Source organism: Triturus cristatus, chromosome 6, assembly GCF_964204655.1.
Source record: "Triturus cristatus chromosome 6, aTriCri1.1, whole genome shotgun sequence".
NCBI classification, from domain to species: Eukaryota; Metazoa; Chordata; class Amphibia; order Caudata; family Salamandridae; genus Triturus; species Triturus cristatus.
The window spans coordinates 824214143-824236517 of NC_140589.1; the positions used below are offsets into that span (position 1 = coordinate 824214143).

Below are 22375 nucleotides of genomic sequence, written 5' to 3' on the forward strand. Positions count from 1 at the left end.
CTGAGCGCTGGAGGTGGGGGTTTAGCCTAGCCTGTTCGGGATTGCACTCCGGCATCTTACTCTTCGGCCAGCCGGGGCCCACTGAGGACCACCGGGAGACCATCTGTGGCTTCGCGCCCCTGGGGGCCCCATATCGCTGCCTGCTGCTGTGCGGCCTCCCACCTTGGCCGGGTCTATCCCCTCGGCGGGGCTCCGATCCCGTTCTTGGGCGGATTGGGGCCTCCGCTGCCTCGGACTGGCTCCCTTCCTTCAGCGGCCCTGCAGCACCACAATGGCCGCCTCTTCGATGACCCACATTTGAGCTGGACGACCTGGGCCTAACGACCCATCACTGGGCCCCCCTTGCCGCTCCGGGGCGGCGGCTTGAGCTTATCCGTTATCCTGCACTTCTGGGTACCACGTGTGGCGGTGGTGCTGTGCTGCATTCCCGGTGGCCGGTGGTGCTTGCCGGGCTTGGCTGCCATTGTCGGGCGGCGGCGTGATGACCCTGGGCCTTCTGTCTTCCCCTGCGGCCCTGGTCTCGTTGCCCCCCCCCCCCCCTGGGTGCTGGAGGTGGGGGATCGGCCTAGCCTGCCAGGGACTGCATCCCGGCATCCTGCTCTCCGGCCGCCAGGGACCACCGGAAGAACATCTGAGGCCTCGCGCCCCAGGGGGGCCCATACCACCGCCCACTGCTGTACGACCTCCTGCCTTGGCTTGGTCTGGACCCACCGGTCCACCCTGGGCTGCGACAGCGCTGTGGCCTCATCTCGGGGTTGCCAGCCCCACTGGCAGACCATCGGTGAGTGAGGTGCGAGCCGGGGCCGACTATTGGACTGCGGGGAGCGGTGTGGATGCTGCGGCCCCCCTCCTTCACGGACTTGCCCCTGCCTGCTCTTGGTGGGGGGACTCAGCCGAGGCCCCCCCAGTGAACTCGGGATCACTAGCCCCAGCTACCATTGTCGGGTAGCGGCGCAAAGGGTATCTGTCCTGCATTACACCTTATGGGATGGTCGTCCCGTGTGTGAGGGGAGAGCCTGTCTGACCACCTCTCTGCCTGGAATCGGCTCCCTGCTGGCGGTGCACTCCTCGGAGGTCGGACCCTCCATCACCTCCCCGCACCCCCTGCCCTGGTTGGAGATTACTTGACTGCTGCGGGCCCGCAGGGCGCGCTGTCAGCCCCCTTTTGCCGCTGTTCACCCGCCTGTATCTGTCTGCACCTAGGGGAAGCCTATTGTCCATCATCGGCCACACCCACCGAGTGGCGCTGGGCTCCTGCATCGGCCTGGCTGTCGCTTGCCGTGGGGCGGATTGGCGGTCCATCTTCCTGGGCCCTTTCATCCACGGCTCGCTGCCGCTCCTCCTGGGACGAGGAGGAGACACCACCCTTCATTGACTGTGGCATCCGACCGGGGGAGGGGCCCCCAGGTATATACTGGTACATCTAGGAGGTTCGCGGAGACCTGAGGGGGAGGCTGGCCTGGATGCCCGGGCATCGACGGTCTGGGTGTTGCCTCCCCCTCCTTTCTGGGATTGCTGATCGCCTCCCTTGCCCGTGCAGCGGCTGGTCCTCACCCTCGGTGGTGATGGGTAGAACCCGTGCCCTGAAGACCCCTGCCCCTCACACCCAAACAAAAATGGACCAATGCACCACGAATGACCGCGATCCTGGAGGGGGGGGGGGGGGAGCCCAATACTCCTGCCCCCGCTGGGGGTTACCTCTCTACTATACTCCAGGCAATTAGCGCCTCACAGGCCTCAGGTGAAAATAAGATTGGGGAGGTGAGGGTGGACATGGCCCTTATTTGGCAGGATTTGCGTAACGCCATGGCCCGAATTTCAGAAGCGGAATCGCGTTTCTCCACGGCCGAGGACGATATAGGCCAACTCAAGACTCAAGTGGCCCGTCTCCAGACTCTACCGCCGGGCCGAAGACGCCGAAAATAGGTCAAGGAGGAACAACCTGCGCCTTATAGGATTTCCCGATGAAGCTAAGTGCGGACATGTTTGTGGAAACTTGGGTGCGATCCTGGATGCCCAAAGAGTCCATCTCCCCCTGGTTCGCAATCGAACGTGCCCACCATTCCCTGGCTTCCCGCCCTCCACCAGGAGCTCCTGCCCGGCCCATTATCTTGAGAGTCCTCAACTTACGGGACAGGGACGCAGGGTCCACTGACTTTGCAAAACAGCAAGATCATGGTCTTCCCAGACTACACCAAGGAGGTGCAAGCCCAACATCGAACTTACGATGATGTTATCAGAAGCTCTGTAACCTGGGTCTTCGCCAAGGTCTCCTCTTTCCAGCCCGGCTTAGAGTGGACTTTCAGGACAAGACGCTCTTCTTTGATAACCCCCAAACGGCCTGGACCACGGAGGAGTGCCCTCTCCAGACCCGCCTGGTTTCCTCCCCTGCCCGACGGGAACCTACGCAGCCTCACCCAGCCCTACCCAAGCCCCAGAGGCGTCGTACTAGGTCCCGATAGAAGGGTGACCGTCGAGGTGAAGCTTCCCGATCACAGAGTGCATTGTCCCATCTGTCTCTTCCCCATGCATCACCTCGGAGATCTGCAACTCCCAGCTCGACCAGCTCCCTGATCGACCTGAGCCACATCCCAGACCCCTCCGAGACACTGCGCCCAGCCATATCGGACTCCGACTTGTCGAGGAGCCCCGCACTCAGAGAAACCAGGGAGGACGAGGGAGTCTGACCTCAGGGGCCCAACGGCATAGCCTCCATACTCCATTTCCTGAATTGCGCCCACATCGGAGGTCCCTCTCATATCCGCACATGTGGAGAAGTCCATTCCCGTCACAACCACGCTCAGCTCACTGTGTTATCTTAGCTTCCAAACTTACTGGTGTCCCGTTGTGACTTAATTGTTTAATTGTTTTTACAGCTACTAACGGTTATCTTATCCGGTCTACATGGAGGGGTCCGTCTCTGCCACGCTCATGTTCTGCTAACCATTTTAGCTTAGAACTCAGACTCACTGGTGATGTTGTTTTGTTGTTTTCCCTTTCAGGGCGACAGATACTTCAATTTCAGAAGTGTAGGGTGGGGGGTGTTGGGGGGCAAGGGAGTGTGGGCAGACCGTTGTCTCCCGATTGTTTATTGTTTTTGGCCGCCGTTTTTTGTTTCTCTTGGCAGCTTTCTGTGCACACACGTTCCCAATGACGACATAAGACTTATCAGAACACACAAACTTCACCCCCTAGCCCCAGCTATGGGATGTCTACTCCCCTGGGACCCAGGTCTAGTCGCACTGTCCCCCGCATACACTACCCGCTCTGATGATGTCCACCTTAAATAACCCCTCCACATTTTGTCGTGTTACGTTAATGGCCTACTAGATTGCATAAAACACACTGCAGTTCTCCGCAACGCCCAACGCCACGCGTCCGATATCCTTTTTCTACAAGAAACACCTTCTGGGAACTCATTGCACCTTCCTCGCCCGTTATGGGTTCGATAGGGTCTGGCATTCTGGTTTTACACGAGGCTCCCAGGGGGAGGCCATACTGATTAATAGGGATCTCCCCTATACTTTGGCACAGGCTGAGACGGACACACAGGACCGCTATGTGGCCCTGACCGGCAAGATCGAGGGGCATCCTATTAATCTCCTCTGTGTGTATATTCCCCCCGCCACATTGCCCTCTGCCCTTCAGCGCCCCACGCTCTTATTCTTCACCTTTCCTCGGGGTCTGGAATCCGGTAAAATGCTCTGGCGCTGTTCAGTGGTGCACGTGTATGGCTGGGGAGATAAAAATGGCAAATTACTCCATAATCTAGTCTCATAACCTAAAGCCAACCGCATCATTCCTGAGGTCTGGGATGCGGCCGGTGCCCACCACTTCACCTCTCAGGCTATCGCCCATGCCTTTGCGGGTTACTATGCCCCCCCCCCCGAGGCCTCCCTAGCTGGATTGTTGGTGGAGACAAGGACTCAACTGCCCCGCCTTTTCCAAGTGGTCTCTGAGACCCTGGATCTCCCCCTTACCGTAGAGGAGTACCATGAGGCCATTACACTCCTACATTCCGGTAAGATACCAGGGCCAGATGGCTATCCTCAAGAATACTACGTGACCTACCGTGACCTGCTGGTCCCCCATTTAGTGGAACTGTTTCATCACATGGTGGACACAGGGTCCTTCCCCCCCCCCCCCCGGAGACAGACGTGGACACTATTGTGGTCCTACCAAAGACACAACCGCCTTCCCTTGCCTGTCGGGACTATCGCCCCATTTCCCTCATCAACACAGAGGTGAAAATCTTTGCCACCGTCCTAGCCCAACGTCTTTGCCCCTCTTGCATGATTTAGTACACCCAGACCAATGTGGTTTCATGCCTATCCGGGGTACCCGGCATTGCATACGCCGACTCCACCTCGCCCTCGCACACCGCCATCATCTTACTCCGTACTTGGCTCTGCTTTTCATCGACTTTGAAAAAGCATTTGATACGGTTGACTGGAGCTATCTGGAGGACGTGCTAGAGGTGTTGGGTTTTTGGCCTCCCGTTCCGGCGCCTCATCCGGGTGCTATACTCCAGCCCTAAAGCGAGGGTCCTCATTAACGGTGTGCCGTCGGAGACATTCCCCATTCAGAGGGGCACTCGCCAAAGCTGTCCGCTCTCACCGCTTTTATTTGCGCTTGCAATGGAGCCCCTGGCCTCGCTCATACGTCAAGATCCCTGCATCCGAGGGTGGGCCTGGGACCCCTTTCATGTCGACGAGGTCGCCATTTACGCTGATGACGTCCTCATCTTCCTGGCGGACCCCGAGAACTCGGGCCCACGGTGCTTGGACGCCCTCTCCGTCTTTGAGCGGGTCTCTGGCCTTCGGCTCAGTACGGTGAAGTCTACTCTGGTCCCCCTCCACCCGTCCCGTGTCTGCTTCGATTGGCAAACGACCATTCCCCTGCGTAGGCAGTCCTTCAAGTACCTGGGGGTTTGGGTGGCCCTGCTACCGGACCTCGAATGGGCCCTGAACCTTACGCCCCTGGTTACCAGGGCCAAGGCGGACCTTGGGAGATGGCAATCTCTTCCTCTTAACCCCCTAGGCAGAAGTGCCCTTTTTAAAATGATGGTTCACCCCCGTTTTCTCTATATTCTACAAAATATCACCTTTTACCTCCCGGGGAGCTGGTTCCGTGAGCTTGATGGTATCCTCACCCGGTTTTTATGGGGAGGCGGGAGACCGCGAATGTCCCTGGCACACTATGACGGGGGAATGGGGGTAACCAACCTTTACAATCTAGCCACGAGACTCATCATGGTTCATGACTGGTTCGCGGGCGGCTGGTCCGACCCGGCGTACCAGGTAGAACTCCGAACTATGGACTTCCCGCAGCTCCAGGCTTTTTTTGTATGGAGCCCCCATACCGCAGGTCCTCCCCCCGTCACTAGGACAGTCCTTTTGGCTTGGTGCACAGCTCTGCGCCACACTAGATGGGACGGGAAGCTTACCAGACAGACGCCCCTGTGGTGTGGCAATTGGTTGCAGGAGGCCTCGTCTCTCCGGGACTTCCGTCGGTGGGACCATATTGGGATCTTGCTTCTTGAGGACGTCTGGGTTGGGGACCACATCAGAACCTTTGCAGACTTGCAGCAGCGCTACTCCGTCCACCCCTCCCTATTTTATAAATATCTACAGCTTAGGCATGTCCTCAGGGTGCACATTGCGTCTCCAACCTCCCTCCCCGAATTTAGTCCCCTCGAAGCCCAAGTGATGATGGGGAACCTGGGTAGAGGGGGGGTCTTGGATTTACCGCTCCCTCGTGAACAATGGCCCTGAGACCCTAGATTCGTTGCGCGCCCGCTGGGAGGACTGGCTGGGCCCCTTAGAAGACGCGGACTGGAGGGATGCGCTCATGGCCCCCAAGACCTTGACGACCTCATCCAAGCTGCGTCTAGTCCAACTCTATTGCCTACACATGGCATACCTCACCCCTGCGCGTCTATACAGAGCCCATCTGCGGCCCTCCCAGACCTGCACGCGATGCTGCCATGCCCCAGCGGATTTTTACCACATGATTTGGCAATGCCCTGTCCTTGCACCATTCTGGGTGGGTGTGGAACTGGCACTCACACAGACCCTGGGGTGGATGGTTCCCCATGACCCAATTAGATTGATTTTAGGAGTGTTTGATGGCCTGGATGGCTCTCGGGCCGACAAGCGCTTCCTTGGGACAGCGGTGGCGAAGCGAGATATTGCGGCGCTTTGGTCTCAGGCCAAGCCCCTGAATATGTGGAGACGGGGGTGGACTGGTGCGGAACTCAAGAGGAATCCTTCTTTGAAGCCCGGGGTTGCCCCGAACAATTTGAAAAGGTTTGGGGTAAATGGTTCAACCTACTGTCCTGAAGGGGGTGTGTATGTTTTTATGTTTTGTGATAACCTTATGCTATAATTTACCCCAAAGTAAGACCCACGAGTCTCATCTCCCATATGAATGTACCTTTTTTTCCAGATATTGTGCTTGATTTTGCTGCCAATGTAAGTTGTGGTTCCTTTTTACAAATCAATAAACTTGATTATCCAAAAAAAAAAAAAAAAAAAACCCTTCAGCTTGTGAATTTGCTAGTGCTAACTAAGATCCCCCCGGAATGGAGGGAGCAGCAGTCATGGGGGGGAAGGGGTGGTGGTAAGGTAGAAAAAAAATAGTACCTCAATCAAGTCGGGAGTAGAGCATGGGCACAGATTAAATTGAATCCCACATTAACTTGGTCCCTGCCCCACAGCAATGATCGGAAGTGGCGTTTGAAAGTAGATTCTTGTTTAGGAGGGTAGTAAAGAAGAAACAGGAGTACAGCAGACATGGGTGGGGCACTGGCATGGTCATTCAAACCCCAAGTTAAAACAAACAAAACTACCAATGGTGGGCCATCAGAAGAGGGGGAAATGGATGGGAAACCACACAGAGTACTGAAAAACACAGACAGGAAGGAAAAATGGAAAAGACTTGGTATGGAAAATACCATAATTCTTGGAAAAGGTAACCATCAGACAAGTTTTGGCAGAATTGCATTTGCCATGCATGCAACATCAAAATTTCATAAGAAAGACATTCATCTAGACAGTTTCATCAGTTCAGACTTTCGAAGAGCCAATTTTCGGCAGTGTCAGCCAGAAGAAGGGTTCTTCATTTCTTTTTTCTCTTTTTTTCTCGCCTTCTTTATTAAGTCATTACCAGCCAATTTTGTTTAGTAAACAGCAAAGGAAAACTCCTTACATTTACGAAAGAACAGCGAACATCCATTTATGTTGTCTAGACAGAGAACATGACTGCTCTGAGAACAACAGGTAGCATTACCTATACAATAATCAATATCCTCAGCATTCACCTCTCAACTTTTCACCAACAAGTTAACTTCCCAAGATTTCTATGGAAAATGAGGACCTCATTGAAGTGGTGAGTTTAGTCTCTCGAATTGATTAGTACTCTTGAAACTCTAAGTACCCCATGAGAAGGACTCCTTCCCAGTGGGGCTGTGAGGCGTCCTCTTGACAATGAGTTCTCAGTAGAACCTAATAATGCTTTCATTATTGACAAGATGAGGGGGAGAAGAGGATATGCACAATATGTTATATGAAGAATTACGGTCTATACATTTCCATTTTTAGGTCTTGCCTGCTCCAGCGTCAGCGCTCTCAGTTGCAAGAGATACTGTATACAACAAGGGGCTTGCAGCCCGCCCATTCCTTAACATTAGTTGGCTTCATTGTCACTCATATGCTGCATAGTAATTGGCTTAACTTCCTCTTCTTTCGGCTGCAGCACAGACCAAGTACTGATATCGTCAGCTTAATTGCTGTCCTTCCGCTGATCACACTGTGATTGAGGTACTTCTTTTATTTTTTCTTCGTCCCTGCTGACCTTTTCGAAGCTCTTGCCATTTGTAGCTATACTTCACTATGCCACATGCACTTCAAGGAAGCTCTTTTCTCCTTTGAAATGAATGTTTATTGTGACAACAGAGGTTATCTGCTTTTATTGTGACAACACATGTTATCTGCTTCCAAATGTATCTTCACTGAGACATGGATATGGGTATAATTGTATTTTTTATTTGATAGGATCTTTTTGCCAAATGCCACTTTTTTTTATTTTCACACATTGGGAGAATAACTGATTTGCTCTGAATCACAGATGTTGTGCCTAGACCTAACAAGCATTGGCAAAGCCAATAAGTCTCAACTTTGAGACTATTGGCTGTGCTATTGCCTTTTGTTCATGCTGTACCTCTCAGGCATTACTGACTTTGGCAATGATATGTAGCCATTCTACAAAGTAGTGTATCTGTAATGTAGCATGGCTAAAATAATAATGATAAAAAAGGACAAAGATGCATCCAGCGCTAAAGAACTTTACCAAATCAAAAAAAAGTGCTTTAGCCCTGGCTGCATCATAACGCTTTTTTAGGTCTCACCTGACCCAGCGCATGCGCTGGTCTGGCGAGACTTTTTGTGAGGGCTTAAAAAAATGCTGCCATGGCCGGCCTAGAGCGACAGTGCATGTGCGCACGCTTACGAGCAGAGGTTTTCCTCCTCATGCTCATCAAGCGCATCGCTCGCTGCGCTGGATCGCGATCACTTTCACGCGGCCAATGCTTGTTCTCTTAGTGCCCGAGTTCTCGAGGTCGGAATGGACATTAACATGGTTAAAGTGCATGTTTTCTGAGCTGGAAAATTCAGAATCCAAAAGGATTTTTTTTCCCCCATGTACAAATTTTACTATGCATTACTTGACCAAATCTGGGTTGGATAAAAACTTCTTAGTCTGTGTGAAATGTGTGCCCACCTTGTAATGCCAGTTGGGCGCACTTGGCTCAACATTACAGAGTCACTCATTGCAATGACCTCACTTGAAATATAATGAAGCAGGATGTTCATGGGTGGTGAATCCTGGTGAGAGGAGATGTTATGTTGTCTGTAAAAGTGGGTATTCAGATCCTGTCTGAATGACGCCATGTTCCTCCTCCTCCTTTCCATCCATGCAGATGCTACAGACCAACATAAAGGAGCCCTTGTGATCAACATCATTTTAAGAACACTTTGTGATAGGAACACCCAAGTCACATTGCGCCTAGCACTGAAGCACCAACCACAGCTTGTGAGAAGCGTCAATACAGGAAGCATTTGTACACAGACCCTGCCACAAAAAGACAAACTTTGGTTTTTCAAATGTTCTGGAAACATTAAAAATGCTACTAAAATGTTGAAAAAAATATGCATTTTGCTGAGCCGGTCCACTTTTTAGTCAGACAACAACCAATGAATTTGGAGTTTCTATACATGTAACAACCCAATCTTCAGTTCTGGCACACTCCAGATTTATGCAGTGCAAGGAACTCTGACAAATATGCAATTTTCATTTAGAGGTACTACAGTGAGGACGTGAGCCCTAGAATTAAGCAAGTTTAATACATCTATAACAGTGAGTGTTACTGTGTGGAATCAGTGCACATTACACCTTCCCTACTTACACCAAACGAAGAAAGTGAACATCTTGAGCGAACATCCCTTTTAGGGAAACCACAGCAGTAACATTCCGACTATCCCAGACCTTAATGAAAACAACGTGCGTCTCCAAGGAACCCTTCCACGAAGAGGAGCTTCCTCATAAAAACAGCCACTGAATCATTATATTATGGGATACCACTGCCTCCTCCAAGCCTCCTCTTTCCCCACACCACTCCCTCCCTTCTCTATGGAAATGCGTTTCCACAGCAATCCCAACCCAACAAGTACCTTAGTAAAAACAAGAATTGGCACAGTGGAGAGGTCTAGTGTTGGCTGCTACGCTTTTGGCATTGTCAATGCTTGCTTTGTTGTGTCATTTTATTTGTGAAAACTTTATTGGTGTGGGAGCTGCTGGGCACTCATCATTTAAAAAAACAAAAATTGGTAAATGAAAAAATATTTTTTGAGCCATACTAGTTCCTTCCACTCAAGGGAACTACTTTGTGTGCGGATGTGGTCCTTGTGTAAGGGGAGAAAGACGCCAATCACAGTGACATTATCCAGCGGCATAAGTGGGCTGCCCCACTGCCCCATGCTCAAGGTGTAGTGCAGACGAAAACCAGCATTTGCAATGCAATAGTTCTCGCATTAGCAAAATTTAAGCTATTAGCATTGTAAATAACAATGCCTTTTATTCCTTTTTAAAAACCAAAACATAAATAAAAGGCATTGTCATTTACAATGGCAATAGCTCGAACTCGCGTATATGCGAGATCTATTGCATCGCACGCTCTGACACAAAGAGCACAGGTTGTAAGTCCCATTTGCCTGAATTGTGTGCTCCTGAGCAATACGCGTTTTTCCCCCTTGTCGCCCTTATTTGCCTAAATTGCAAGCCCTTGGAAACCACTGGCTTTAAGCACTGAATAAAAACACACAAACGGACGATCTGTTTCTTCATCAGATTGCAGGCTCCCGGAGACCCACAAGCCACAATAGACACTTGAAGGATGAAAGGCACAAACCACATTTGGTCAGAGTGCGTCCAAATTAATGTAGACTTTGAATCGCACGGACGGTTATTTCTGTTAATCTATGCAAGCACATCAAGGGCCGCAATTTATGGAGGGATAGATTTCCAACTTCTTCCTAAACGTTGGTGAATCTGTATTAAATACACATTTTTACCTGAGCATAGGGATTGAATCAGCCGAAGTGGAACGTTTAGACGCTTAATGGGGTAAGTGTTCTTCTCATGTACAAGGCTAACTTGTACATAGGGGTGAGGGTGTGGTGTAACCACTAAAACTGCTGCCTTTGGAACTGAGGAGCCAGGTTCGACTCACGGCGCTCGTTAAACAGAATGTGATTCTGAGCAAATTACATAATCTACCCGGCCTAAATCCTTGTACAATTAACTGGTGCTTTGCCTGAGGTCGTGCTACAAATATCTATATGTAACTGGAAAGAAAAAACCCGAGAGACAATTTGAGGTGTCAGTCTGTAACATGTATGTAGCTTTAGGGCTTTTTCTTTGTTCTTTCTATTATGTCAAAGCATATGTAAATATAGTACATTTGAGTGGCAGCTAACATCACCATGAAGGAATAAGTTGCACTCTGAAGCTGAATGTGATTTCGAGTGGTTTACTCCAGAAATAGAAAAGAAAACAGAGCACATAATTAAATTAGGATTCAATCTAGGAAAAGTAAAAACAATTATATTACTAATGTCAGAAACCAGACACTTTACCTCATTGAATAGGTAAGGTGTCGTAAATTGCTAGCAAAGCTGCTGAGAGCGCTGTAGTGATGTATTCTGTGATTTGCAGATCACGAGTTTGAATTCTGGTGTGCCTGTTCAGTGTTCAGTATTCTTTCCTTTCCAGTTCGATACATCCATCGTGTGCTGTAAAAATTGGTAGTATTGGCATTTTTTTTTTTAACTAGAAATTGAAAAAGTCTGTTTTAAAGGCTTCCACAAAAGTTGTTTTTTACTTTCTATATACACACCAAACCGTTTTAGTCATAAAATGCTATCTACCAGACAGGCTAATAGTAATCTGTGACAAATTCATGTTTTTGTCCGGCAATGCGATTCTAGTACCAATTTCTTTTGATTGTTGTTGCATTTGAGAGTGTGGATGGTATGTGGAAGTTGCCATCCTTTTGTCATGTGGCCCATACGGACATTCACTAACTTAGCATGAGCACGTTGCAGCTTGCCTGCTGCTTGGCACGTTACTACACGTCTTTATTTTTTGTAATATTTTCAAAAGACAGCTTTCACATGAGAACTCATCGGTGTGTTCGCTCTCTGCATGTTCTTGGGATTTTGACTGAACATTATATGCAAGGTCGGACAACAATGCCCCTTGTTATTTTGTTCTGGCCAGTCCTAAGCCCTTAGACAAAACATACCAATCCAGCTATTGTTTGGACAGCGTACTTGGATTTTTAGTGGGGTGCACAAATAGGTAACACACACTTGGAGAGGGACCTTTCCAGGGAGAAGAGCTCCCATGATGTAGATCTACCATCTATAGGCTAAGGTATGGGGTCTGCTGACAAAGCCCAGAGATGTTCTATTATATAATAATGCTTCTTCTTAGCTTAGCAAGGGGCGGGAGGTTAGGCACTATAGTCCTTTCTCCATTCTCTTTTTATGATGACATCTCCCTTAATGATTTATGGACTGACTGCTATGCTGACAATATTTGTACTATGCTTTGTCCTGCTTGTTGTGGCATGTACACTGCATGTTAGTTAAAATAAATATTTTAAACTTTTTCGTGTCTCCGTCAGATCTTATTGTGGACGAGTACAAGAGAGTGAGCAAAAAGGTGCGTCTTATTACCCTATTTATTTTAGAAAGTTTAATATAGCGCGAACATGACCACCGAGGGTATCAGAGCGCTTTACAGATTATGCGGCACGAAGGGGACATGCCAATACAACAGAATCAACAAAGCGAAAAATTCAGTCTAAAATTGTCCGACATTCTTGTGAGCCAGGCAGCAGGGCCAGAGTCAACTGCTATGGGCCCAGAATCAAATGGAGGAGCCAGGCTGAGGCAGAAATGTCTTCAACAGAAGCCCTTTGACTTCAGGGGGAAGGGAGTTCCAGATCCTCGGAGCCATACCTGAGAAGGCTCGATTAGAAGTCTTTTTTTTCTTGAATTTTTCTGGTTTGAGCAAGAGGATGCTGGCGCTTCTGGAGGCTATAGAACCACAGGAGAGCTCCAGTTTCTGAGCGAGGTACAGCGAGAAGTGGATGGCTTTGTTTGCCATGCATGCAATTTTTAACTATAGCCAAGCTTCATATGGAAGCTAGTTCAGGTCCCGCAAAACCGGAGAGATGTGGTGGTATTTCTTAGTGCCAGTTAATAGCCTAGCGTCGGAAGTGAGGGCAGCCCTAAGAGGAGCTGTCTTCACTCTTGGCAAGCCGCAAAGTGTTGCGCAACCATAGTCCAGCTTTGAGATCACTAATGCTTGTACTGCAACCTTTAGGTCATGAGCAGGGATAAAGGGTTTGAGTTTCCTAAGAATGCTGAGTTGGAGGTTCGCTCCTTTGGTGAGGGAACTGATGTGCTTCTGCATGCTCAGACTTTTGTCTAATATGATACCTGAGTGGATGCCAAATCCACGAGGTGAGGTCTACAGTTAAGAGCAGTCAGCTGATTCAACCATTGACCCATGACCAGAGATTGTTTGTGAGGTGAGATTACGAGGAATTCTGTTTTTGGAGCATTTAGCTTCAGGTGATTACGTGTGACAACCAGCTTTGTGTTTCCAGCAGGGCTGAGTTGAGGGACTGAATGTCTTCGGGGGAGGCAATCTTCAGGTATAGTTGGGTATCGTCCGCATACATGTGATAGTGAATGCTGGATGATTTCAGAATTTCTGTCAGAGGCTCCATGAACAGGTTTAAGAGCGTGGGAGACAGTGCTGGACCTTGGGGAACCCTCAGGGTGACCGGTGCAGGATGGGATAGGGATTGGTTCACCTTGAAGCTTTGGGATCTGTTCTAAAGGAACGAAGAGAACCAGTTTAGTACAGGCCCAGACAGTCCCCTCCTGTGTGCCAGGTCAGTTAGGTCATCGTGTTTAACAGTATCGAATGCTGACGAAAGGTCAAGAAGGATCAATAGGCACAACTCATCATGATCCAATATTCTTAGCGCATCATCCACGAAATGTGTTAGCGCCCACTCTGTACTATGGCCCGGGCGGAAACCAGATTGGCATTGGTCCAGGAGTTGGAATTGGTCGATGTGTTTAGAAAGTTGGGCTAGCACACATTTCTCCAGGAGCTTTGCCAATGTGGGGATGTTGGTGATTGGGCGAAAGTTATGAAGGTCCGTGGGATCAGCAGTTGGTTTCTTTAGGATCGGGGTAACTTGACCTTATTTAAGGCAAACCAGAATAGCACCTTGCCAAAGTGATGCATTGATGTCCAAAGTGTTAGTAAGGAGGATCTCACTTCCGGGAAAAGGTTCGATGGTAGTGGGTCGTTGTAGTGATTGGAAGGTTTCAAAGTTGACAACATTTTGCGTATAGTGATTCCTGAGAGAACTGGTAGTGTTGTGTTCAGGGGGGTCTAATCATTTGTCTCTCTGGGGGCGAGTAGGAGAGCAAGTGAGACACTATAGCTAGTCGGTCCTGGGTTCATGAGTACTAAGGTGATGGGACATTGGTGTATAGGGACTGAGTCTTCCCATTTCCTGCGCATAGTTCTGTATTGGACAGAATCCATGCAACACTTTAAGTCATGCACGGTCATGTAATCGCCTGTTGGAGCAGAAGGATGATATCCTGCAGGTTTTCCATGTGGAAATGTTCAAAGGGGATTTATATGTTTAGATGCCTGTGGTCCAGGATGTGTCTGAGGGACCCGTCCTTAAAATTAGAAAAAAAGAAAAAAAAAAGTGTAAACACCTTTTCTCTGATGGTATAAAGGCACTCTCTCCATTGCCCTTTTCTGGACGAGCGCTTGTACTTCTTCCTTGAGAAGGTGGGCATGGTCTCTGTTGAGTAAGTGTCTGCAGGCTGGAGCTGTGAGAACTTCTAGGCAGTAGTGAAGGCGAACCACCACTAAAACACACTGGTCCGATAGGATTTCCTCCCAACAAGAGAAAAGCTTGTATTCTCCTTGATAGGGGACGTGTGATTTGGGAACATGTGAGGGAAAGTCACTGTTTAAGGATGGAAGCTCCTTTACCAGAGCCACCTCTGTCCTTCTCCCGGTTGTTTCCCCTGGATGCACCCTTGGTAGAACTTCTGCTGGTGGAAGGGGTGCTGGTATCTTTGGTAAGACTGCAGCTGGTCTGGTGATGTAGCCTTTGCTCCTCCACTGGGCTTTTGCTCACAAAGTGGCTCTTGTAGTTAGAGTTTAGAGGGCACCCATAGGCGTGCCAATTTCCATGTCCATTTTGAAAAGAAAATGATAGCAGCTCATCAACTTGCGGGCCAGAGAGACGATCCATGTCGAACATGAGATTGAGCAAAAGTTTGGGTTTGAACCTGGAGTTGCAAAGCCAAGCGTATCACCTGAGGAGGATGCCGGTGTGAATGCCCCTGGAGGCTGGCGCCCCTGCATCAAGCACACAATGAATGTTGGCCATCGAGATGTTCTGCCAATGGACAGTATCTCCTTCCCCCTCTTTCTGCAATAGTCTGGCAGGTGCTCACTGAGTTCCTGTATCTCCTCCCACTGAAATCTGTCATACTTGGAGAGGAATCTGGCAGAATTGGCTATGCTCCAATGTGTGGTAACCTCACAACTGTTTTGCCCGTAGCACCAATTTTCTTTACTCTGAGTCATGGGGAGGGATGATATCACCTGTGGCTTGGACGGAGACTCTCTTACGAGCGATATGAGCCACCAAGGAGTTGGGGCCTGACTCCGGAGGAAGATGGGTCTGTGGATGAGGGCTTGTAATTTTTTCTGTACCATTCTAGTCTTTACTGGGTCCTTAAATGTTCTGGACAGATATAAGCATGCCTTTAAGCATGGGCAAAAAAGAGGTGGTGGCCTGCATTAGCGTGGTAGCGGGGTGGTGGGGGAGGTAGTGGAAGAGGAGGAGGTGGTTGAACATTGGCGAGGGCTTGTGCCTCTGTGTTGATTCTTCTTTGGCACCGACTCTGAATGGGCACCTGAGGCGTATTCTTCAAAGACAAGCTTTCTCTTCCGTAGTAGTGTCAATGAGGGTTGAGATGATTTTGTAGCGTTCTTCCTGGCGAAAAAATTGATAAAGAGACACTTCTGCCTGGCATCAAGTTCCTCGTGGAGTCTTCGTAGAATTGGTGTCTGTGGCTCTTCAGATATGGCTGTCGACAAAGAATTCAGCACTGACAGAATCTATGGCTTCAGTGGTGAGCTTCGGCATTAACTCTGGGCCAAACACCCTTAGATCTAGTTGGGCTTGAAGGCCGACAAGGATGGGCTCCCTTCCGCAGAGGCTTAGTCAACTCTAAAGCCTTCTCTTGGTGCAGTCTGGAGTTAAAAGGTGACAGATGCCCTGGATGCAGTAGTTTATTTTTCCCTGCTAGTAACTCAATGTCCATCTGCAGCAGGAGTGCTGCTCTACCTGTGTGTGGGGATTTTTATGCAACCCTGTTTTGGTCACATGTCTCAGAGATGAATGTAGTATTTACAACCTTAGGGGGGTCTTCTTCGTTCAAAGACCAGTGGTGTTTGGCGTCAGTTTGACTTCCTACCCTTCGCTAGGTTTACAGAATTCCATATGAAATTATGTTTCACCTTCCTCTGCGCCAAAGGGATCTTCTTCTCTCCAAATGTGTAAAGTGCCTCTCTCTGCTGTAGCTCAAGATCTTTTTTGAGCACAAGGTTAGGCAGGACTTACAGGAGGCACCTTTGTGATCTATGTAGAGGCACAGATTGCATAAGTCATGGTTAACTGACCAACAGCACTTCCAACTGCACTGAAGACAATGTTGGAAAGGTGTCTGTTCCATGACCCCGCCTAACCGGTCTACAGTCTACGATTACCATGGATGAGAGAGGAAAAGTAGTCCATGAAGAGCACGGTAAGGCCCTCTGTGTCGTGCAGTAGTCAGAGGTCCTCTGCAGAAGAGTATAGCCACACAAAGTTGTTCAAACGCAGCCTTTTCTTCTAAAAACACTGATGCCGAAATTGAACTGTGTGTGGGCCCAAAAATCTTTAAGGAACGACAAACTTGGATGCTTAACAGAGTACAATCAAAACCCAAAGGTGCAAAAAAAACATAAAAAAAAAAAAAAAAAAAAATCGAAAATGGAGCCCATGGGCATTGTGGAACAAGGGAGGAGTCGCAGCATATCATATGACTTGAAAGACTTTTTCGAAGAAAAACAAACTGCAAACATCTGAGCCCAATACTAGATGTCAGGAGTATGCAGAGAACCACACAAGCTATGAACATTATTTTTCTAAAAAAAAAACTACTTGGGCAATGGAACCCTGTTCATCTTATCCCTGCTTATCAGTGAAATCATTATCTCCAACACAGACTAGGATTTTTACTGTTAGAGGGTCAGTCGGCAGCACCTCTAAACCTATCTGCAGCCAATGGTGTGCTGAGACAAGGTATAACAATTCAGAATCAAGAAGTTTTGCCTCCTCCAGGTAGCTAGTTCTTCTCTCAGCAGACAACAGCAGCACCGAAGATTGTATACTCTTAATGACCGAGGTCAGCTCAGTCATGAAACTGGGATGGCCAGATCTGCGCATGTCTTTGAAGCAAAGATTCACCAGTAGACCAGACTGCCTCCATCCCTCTACGTCTAAAGCTGGAGATCCATCACAGAATGTCATAGCTGATGACTTATTATCCGTCTAATCATATTCCCTTCCCTGATCCCTTTGGAATTCCACTGCAGGAAAGGCATGGAGAGAAAACAAAAGAGATGAGGTGGGCCCTGGCACTCTAATGCAAAAAAGTTTCATTCATATTGTATAATACTGCCATTATTACAACAGTCAAATTTGAGGACATAAAAACTAGTAAGGGCCAACTTGATTACAGATTAGCTTGCTTAAGGCCAATTTATCTATTCTTATTAGGTGCCACCAAGCCCACGTTTCTGCTTGTTTTGAGAGGAGAGGCTGTTCATGCCATAGTCCCATATAAATGAAACATGATAGGAGAGTCGGCCTCCCTCCTGTTGCCCTATATTGCCCAAAGCAGTATTGATTTATACATTTCCCCATCAGTTGAATGTCCTAAGGAGCATGTCAGGACAGTGGGACAGTCGTAAAAGGATGCACTTAACAAAACGTAAACGCCAACATACACAAAGCACACAATCCCAGCGGTCTGGTTTCTAAGTCTCAATGTACATCAAGTGTCAAAATCTAAGAGTCAACAAAACAAATCTGGAGATATACCATGGCATATTCAATTTCCTACACAACCACGTTGATATTGTCAGGGAATGTGCTGCTTTTACTTTTGCTGTTCTGGTGATGAACACCATTTTTCTGAAAGAGTCCAATTTCAGGCCCTCTCCAATTGTAAAAATCATAACTCCTACATGAGAGGGGCATGACTTTTGATGATTGACAAATTTTCGTCCTCATACATGAAAACATTTTAACTTCTGCCTGAAACATTCTCAACCAACATTAGAAATGTAGAGCGGAAACTACATCAATGGAAAATTAAATGTGTAATCATAAAAGAAATTCGGAACAAAAACAATATGCATATCCATGAAAAAGAAAAAAAAAAGACAAAAAAAAAAAAGAGTACACAAGAGTTTTGCAACTAACATTTACCTTACAATGAAGATACAAAGGTACAAAAAGCAATTAATATTGATAACAATTCTAAATGAGAATGCAGTGGTACAGATGGGATTTGTGAGTAAATTCAAAAGTTGGTTTGCAGCAAAAATTCATTTGCAATAATTCAAAACCCTTCGAGACAGAATGATAGATCTTCAAACACCCAACAGTAGTTCAATGGTTCTAGAATAGCCCTCATGATATACCAGATCCAAGTCATGACACCGGCCAGTCTGTACCTCGAGTAGTCCATCTCGACTTGCCATGTCATTGTAGCCCTTTTAGAATATCATTTTTTTCCTATCTCTATTTCAAGTTTGCAACAGGGGGATATTTCTGTAACTCCGCCTACTCACCCTACTATAAACCTTCCTGGTTTTGGATGACAGGCAGCCATGCAGATACATCTGAAAAACACATCTGTCGTATAATGTTTAACTATAAAATCTCTACTTTTAACTCTATGCTTTAGCTAACCATTTTCTTCTTTTTTCCCTTCATACTGGAATTTCCTCCTCCTTCTCGCATTGGTCTATATACAAGTGAATCATTATAAAAGTGGAAAAAAAATATTTTGCTTTTTTTAGTCCCTTTTTAGGTCTAGCCTGGTCAGAACATGAGCTGCTCTGGGAGCAATGCAGTATTGGAGTATGTACTTGAAGCCCCACCCCTTCTCCACCCATATTTGTCATTGGCTTGTGTCATTGTCCTTCGTAAATGCTGGCTTCTGATTCTTTATTAGGCCTGTTAGTCCCTCTTTAGTATCTCCTTGTCTTCATTTGTAACCTCCCATGAGAACTGGCACTTTTACTTCGGTTGTTACATGGTGTGTCTTCTTTAGTCTGTAAGCACTATTTTCTTTAATGAGTTTCTCTTACTACAGGAGGAACTCTCTTGCACAGTTGTGACCACCAGCTTGTTTATTTAACTCGCAGAAAACCGGGAGCTCTGAAGGGGCCATGGGAGACAGAAGAGGGCAATTTGGCGATGCCTTCAAGTATCTGCAATGCAATAGGTCTTGCATTTGCGAGAGTTTGAGCTATTGGCATTGTAAATGACAATGCCTTTTATTTATGTTCTAAAAACCAAAACATAAATAAAAGGCACAATCATTTACAATGCCAACAGCTCAAACTCGCATAAATGCGACACCTATTGCATTGCAGATGCTTATTATTATTTTCTGAAACGCTATTTTTTATGCCTAAAACTTCACATTACAATTCAAAACAATGAAATGCTGTAAATTTGGTAGCTTTTTAAATACGGTTTAATGGCAAGGTGGATTCACAATGTCAATAATGGAATTAGATGTAATGGAACGGTGGGTTCACAATGTCAATGTTATTTTAGGTCGAGGCAGAGGTGTCCAGTTAAGATAGACACCACCAAACTGTAATGTTTTAATTCCTACTTTACTCTATTTGTGCAACAAGCTTCTGTTTTTCATGGTGACAGTTTAAAACGGTCATTCATACAGATTACGTATTAGTTAACAGCATAAAAAGCCCACTTACCTAGATAATGCTGCTATATTTCCAAGTGTATAAAATAGTGCAAACAGTGACTTTCCACTCTTCGGAATAAATAACAAAAACGTACCCTGGAAGAAAATAATATTGCAGATTAAATAATAAGTTAAGAATGTGTAAAACTGGGAGGACGAAGTGGGGAGAGATCTTGCGAAAACCCACACAGAATTGGAGCTCTTGTCAATGACTAATGCCACTGAAGTGTTGGTGATGAACTGTTTTTGCTATTGTTTATAGCAAAATCCAATAAAGAGATTTATATTAAAAAAAATGTAATGTGTAAAACAGCAACATTATTGCTATTTTCTGTGGGAGATGAAGAGCCTATTGCCGCCTTGTCTTTACAGCCGCATGACAAAAACTGCTTTCTATATTGCAAAATACCTCCCTCTGCTAGTTAAAAGTTGAGATATTTAGATTCTGATACGTCTGGGGCCTGCTCCTTTAAGGTATCTGGGTGGAATGGAATGTCTTATAATGTGATTGACGATTGTGTTCTATTACCATCAATTCCCATTAGGTTCATTTGGCAAATAGTGATTGGGGTCTGTGTTTATCTGCAGTAAGGTTATTGAGTAGTGCAAATTTAATGTCATACTTGGACTTGGTGTACTGTAATGTAAATGCTATTTTAACGGCATAGTTTATAGTTTGCAGTAAAAAAAAAAAACTGTTGACAAACAATGAATAAAATAATAGAACAGATGGTTTGCAAATTTACTCATAAAATTGCCATCCCTGTATACATTTAGCCACAAAGGTTTTGCAAATGGTGTGCGGAAAGTTGGATATGGTTCCTTGCTTCACTGGGAGATTTCAGTGAGTTTTCAAATATGGGCCCTTATTACACATAGGGCGCACATTTCTGTTTGTGCCATGGTGCCCCTTTAAATAGGGGTCCCATGCGCAAACAGGGAAAATGTGTCCTATTACTGAGAATGTGCTGCCCTCACGGCAGCCGCGAACTAGTGCTGCCCTGGGGGAAGCGCATTCAAGTGAAATTCTGAGCCGCTGCTTCAAAGCCGCTTCATCTTTTACTGTGCAGGTGGCAACCTGCCTGCACTTTGCGGACAGGTTAGAGATCCCTTTGCAGACTGTTACAGTGAGTGACTACATCCACCTACAAGGGGATGTCTGGGGGGGTTCATGGAGCCTCATTTACCGCCTCCATAGGAATGCCATCAGGCGGTGAACTGACAGTACACTCCCGGGAAACCATTTGACCCAGTTCCTGAGGCGGAAGCCGGGAACTGGAGGTACTCTGTAATTTTAACATTTAACTGTGTGGTGTCACAAATTCGATCTTTTGTATTTTTAAAGGACCTAAGCCTCATACCTTTCTTAGCGCTCGCGCACAGCTGATGGATTAGCTGCTTCGCGCCCTTCCTGGTTCTTCCAGCCTGCCGCCGCCATCACCACCGGCGTGCACGCTGACTCCGCCCCTTTCTGAGGCCACACCCCCCTTGATCTCCCATAAATGTGCCTATACAAGACGCGCAGCGGACGAGCGCAGCGGGAGCGCCGTTTGCGCGCCGAAGGCGCGCCTAAGGCAAGCCCGTCTGCGCCCGTCCGCGATAAGACCGCGACAGGCGCAGGAAACTCTGCCCATTTTACCTCCCGCATTTCCTACCATTCTAACGACCTCCTGCAACTACAGGTCACTAAGCCGTGTCCATGTATACTCGACCCAGCCACACTTTCTGGCCCAGTCAGTTGCAAACAATGCCACTGGACCACCGGGCTCATCTTAGCGGTCCCACCGGCCAACATGCCTCTGGCCCCTCGGCCCCCCTTCAAAGGCGGCCTGATCAACGCGCGCTCCATGTGCAAACACAACCAAGATATACACGACCTTATCTTGGAGTCTGACCTCGACTGCCTCATGATAACTGAGACATGGCTAACAGCAGACAGTAACCCTGATATTGCTGTCGCTCTTCCCCTGGGCTACTCACTCTTCAGGGAAGACAGAGCCAAGGGCCGTGGCGGAGGTGTTGCAATCATTCTCAAAGACACCTTCTCTTGCCACACCTTTAGTCTTGAGTCCCTAAAAAAGACTGAAGGATTAGGTTTCTCCATTAAACTTAACGACCACACTTCATTCTCAGGCGGACTCATTTATCGCCCACCCGGCAACACTTCTGAATTCCTCGACTCACTGCATGACTCGCTAGGACAACTTTTACTCAGATACCCTTTCTTCACCCTCCTTGGAGATTTTAACCTCCATTTAGAATCAACTACAGACATTCATACCATCAATTTCGTACACACCCTCGATATATTCGATCTTAAACAACTTGTTACCTCACCCACCCACTCCATAGGTCATACCCTCGATGGAGTCTGCACAAACTTCTCTCTCTTGACCACACTATCGCCCTTGCCCCTGATCTGGTCTGATCACCTCTTGATCCCATTCCACATCCTTAACGAAAACCTTTCCAACCGCAACAAATCTGCTTCCCTGCCCGCCAATCACATCAATTGGAAAAAGGTCCAGGATAACATTACTCTCAATCCGTTAATACAAATTCAAGCACCTACCCTCTCAGGTAATATTGATACCGATGCCGATCTTTTTCACAACTGGATCACCCAAGAAATAAATTCCAGA

General features: G+C 47.5%; 1 protein-coding gene across 1 annotated transcript in view; it reads right to left on the reverse strand.

Moving 5' to 3' along the window:
* Window positions 1-22375, reverse strand: part of SFT2D1 (SFT2 domain containing 1) — a 156025-nt gene that overhangs the window by 74378 nt on the left and 59272 nt on the right. Inside the window, exon 3 of the mRNA XM_085611428.1 lies at window positions 19744-19829. Coding sequence (XP_085467554.1) covers window positions 19744-19829 — 86 coding nt within the window. The remainder of the gene's footprint in view (window positions 1-19743; window positions 19830-22375) is intronic.